This window comes from Acanthisitta chloris, unplaced genomic scaffold (genome assembly GCF_000695815.1).
Source record: "Acanthisitta chloris isolate BGI_N310 unplaced genomic scaffold, ASM69581v1 scaffold22100, whole genome shotgun sequence".
NCBI lineage: Eukaryota > Metazoa > Chordata > Aves > Passeriformes > Acanthisittidae > Acanthisitta > Acanthisitta chloris.
Genome location: NW_008653603.1, coordinates 1,334 through 4,958, shown reverse-complemented (window position 1 = coordinate 4,958; position 3,625 = coordinate 1,334). Strand labels below are relative to the sequence as shown.

Here is a 3,625-nt window from a genome sequence, read left to right as displayed (position 1 = left end):
ATGCCTGAACCTACAGAAACGTAGGCCTCCATCTCTTTTCTTGTTTCTTTGGAGCTCTTTCTTTGAAAAGACAAGTAGTACAAGGAATACAAAATAATATTCTACATAAATTTTTGATTTTTTAAATTTTGTTAACTAGGTGGTTCTGCAGGATGTATGGGAGTTCCACAGGATAGGAGCTTTTGAAGACCTTGAAAGCATTTCCCCTCTTCTGCTTAGAACTGAAGAGAACGCACAGCAAAACACCTCTGCCTAACAGAAAGCAGCAGCAGTAACAGGATCTACACTTGTTTCACCTACAAAATATGGGATTTTGATTTCTTCCTGGGCTTTCTGTACTATTTTTCCCCCCTCCTGGGTCTGATTATGGTCCTCCTTCCTTGTGCCCTATGGCATTTCACGGGGGACTGGATCTTTGCTTGTTCTACTGGAAAACAATTAAGCTGCCAATAACTTTCTGAAGAAAATCTACACTGCATGTTTGCAGTGTCTATTTCCAGAGAGAACATTTGATGTTTGAGGTTGTCTTTGCATACAATTTTGACAAAAACCAATCATGATATGACTAGAATGTAGCCTGAATGTTGTGTGTTGGATGTGTGCACTCTTCTTTCCACTTGTCTCAGTGGCCATAACTTTCATAACTGCAAAGCTATCAAGTTTCATTTTCAAACCTTAAATTGAAGATAAACTGGAGAGTAAACTCTCAGAACTATACAGCAGAAAAGGAAGGAACTAGTGTGGGGAAACAAAATAATAGCTAAACCAGAAACTAGAAAAGAAATGGGAAGTTTCCTGTCTGTGTCTAATTGGGATAAAACAAGGAATGACAAATGTAAAGTGTAGAGAATGGATATTAAGACAACGGGGAAAAGAGACTTTAGGAAAAAAAAAAAGACTTAGGGAAAACTGTATAACACTAAGGCCAGTGAAGTGCTGGAACAAACTGCCTTGGGAGTGCTGTAGAACTGCCATCAAGGAAAGATTCAAAGACAGACTAGGTAATTTCCAGTTAAGAAGTGTTAAGATACTGATGAATTTGCTATGGAGGGGACAGGGTGCAGGACCAAGTAATGCAGTCTGCTCCAGTCTTATTAAATGTTATTTGTTCCACATCCCTTTTCACAGGTCAGTACATAAATGAACTAGCTCAATCTGAGCTCCAAATCTGGAGACTTTTTAGTATCATCCAAGGCAAAATTGCAACCAGAGTTCTGCTGAATAAAAGAATATACATAGCAAGTCACTCCCCTCTGTGTCCAAAGCAGTGATTCTTAAAAATTTTATCTGTCTGTTTCTTGTGGATAATACTGATTTCATTCCCATGTGGCTTTAAGGTTCCCTTATAATCTGTGTTCCTGGACACAGGTATTCCATATGCCCCAAACTGGCCTGTTGTCAAAAGCTATTGCACCTTCCTCCTTGATCAGAGCAACTGCTACTGACTGAGTCTACATGCCTCTGCTCTTGGTACAGCTCAGTAGCCACAATAATCTGCCTTAACACAGACTTCTTATGTAGCATGCTTTTTGTCTAGTCCTTTCACAATGTCTGCTCTCAGACACGACTGAAAACTCTTCCTGATTCACTTGCCATGAACACAGCTTTATGTGTCTTCCCTGTGCATTTTCTCAACACGGGGCTCATGTAGTGCAGATGATTTCCTTCTGTAACTCAGCAACATTCCGAACATGTACATAGACAAATGAAGCTGTTAACTTCATCTGCAAGAGCCTGGACTGAACCACTTTCACTTATTTTGTAGAAGTTGTGAAGTTCTGAATTTTACACAGAACTCCTATTTCGGTACAGCACATATTGGAGCACTGAAAGAAAACGGATATCAACTATTCTGGTTTGCGCAGTCTTTGCTTTGTGTCACATGTCAAGTCAAGACTGTTATGTTTATGTGCAATGGCAAGGAAACAATTTACATCCACTAAGTTTTGCTTCATCAAAAACTTGAGAAAGATTCAGAACAAGATGAATAAACACTACTTCACTTTCTAAAATAATTAACTGCTCTTATTAAGTCACAGCTGTGTTGCTGTAAATGTTTATGCCTGCAGCCTTCTGCAGCAGAATTCTCATCGCAGCCATCACAAGCTGCTGTTCTCTGGAGTAGTGAAAACTCAGCAACAAAAGACTCGTGACTGAAGTGCAGGATCAGATGATCAGTTCATTCAAGATTAGAAACACAGTGAGGATAAAATCCATGCAATTACCTTCCTCTCCTTTGAGAGGTGGGGAGGAAAAGAAGGGATCTGAGTACCTGTGAAGAGGGCGTGGTAATGCAGACCCTTTTCTTTATCCTGATGAGAGCAGACATCAAATAAATATGCTTTGATGGGGCCATCAATAAAATCAGCTGCAAAATCAAAAAGTACTACTCCCAGCATGGTAATGACTATGGCCCACGTCCGCTCCTTGTCTCTCTCATCGATGAAAGCTACAAAAAGAAAAACACCCTCATTCTGACAGCAACAGTGCCATGTTTTGCAAACCCACATTTTATCTTTACTGATACCTCCAACTCTAAACAATGAATAGTTATGCAAGAGAGAGCAGTGAAACCAGAATAACATCAGAGAAGCAGGAGAGCTGGGTCTGTGCAGTGCTGAGCTGACTTACTGCCTTGAGTCAGCACATGCTCAGAGTGCTGCAAGCTCCACAACCAAGAGCATCACTATCCTTAACCTACTCTTTTGCACCTCCATGGCGTGCTCTGGTAGCCTAACCCATGCATTTTGTAGTATTTTGGTTCATTCTATTTATCCCACCCTTCCATTGAAAACAATGGAATAATAGACAATTAGGAGTTGACTGCAGCATTTCTTTCTGGGCAAATGAATACAAGTATATTCAACATCAGTGATATCAAGGAGAAGAGAATAAATCAATCCATAAAAACACACCCCTCCCACCTCTGCCCAGTCATAATGTCAGCAACACCTTTGCATCAAGACTCTAAGAAGTTACACCCCAAGCTGAAATACAACAATATCTAGGGATGTTACTCCTATTTGATTTTGCATGTTCCAGGTGAATTTCTGGTTTTCACCAGCATAGCAAAGTCCCAAGTCAAACCAGTGCTGCAATAACTGAAGATATGTATTTAGAATGTTAATCTATCTAAAATAAGGATTACAGATAGATACTCAGTTTGGATATGTATCACATCACAAAACTGATACTACCATTTGAGATAACAAGGCAGACCTTATTTTATAAAAACTTCTATGGGCCTAAGCAACACTTTACTTGTACAAGTGGATCGCAACCACACCAAGATAGAGAGACTATAATTACACACGCAAACTACACAACACTATGTACAGGCTATATAACACACAGCATTAGGACTGAACGTATACAAATATTTCAATGCTCCCCAGCTCCTTCAATACAGTTGAGACACATGATACCCAATTTTAAGAGTCCCTTTTAAGAGGGAAAAGGTAAACCCCTCTCTGATTCAAAAGGCTAGGGTGAGTTTTGTCTGTCAGCACACCGCATGCCCCTCACTCACCTGAGATCATCACGTCCCCATTGAGGTACAAAGCCATGCCTAACAGCATTATGATGCCCAGACCCAGAATGTAAGGTCGCCTCCTGCCCCAGCTAC

General features: G+C 40.4%; 1 protein-coding gene across 1 annotated transcript in view; it reads right to left on the bottom strand.

Moving 5' to 3' along the window:
- Positions 1 to 3,625, bottom strand: part of LOC103808970 (membrane-associated transporter protein-like) — a 15,260-nt gene that overhangs the window by 11,292 nt on the left and 343 nt on the right. Inside the window, exons 2-3 of the mRNA XM_009081783.1 lie at positions 3,530 to 3,621; positions 2,273 to 2,449 (exon numbers count right to left, since the gene is read on the bottom strand). Of these exons, the coding sequence (XP_009080031.1) occupies positions 2,273 to 2,449; positions 3,530 to 3,621 (269 nt within the window). The remainder of the gene's footprint in view (positions 1 to 2,272; positions 2,450 to 3,529; positions 3,622 to 3,625) is intronic.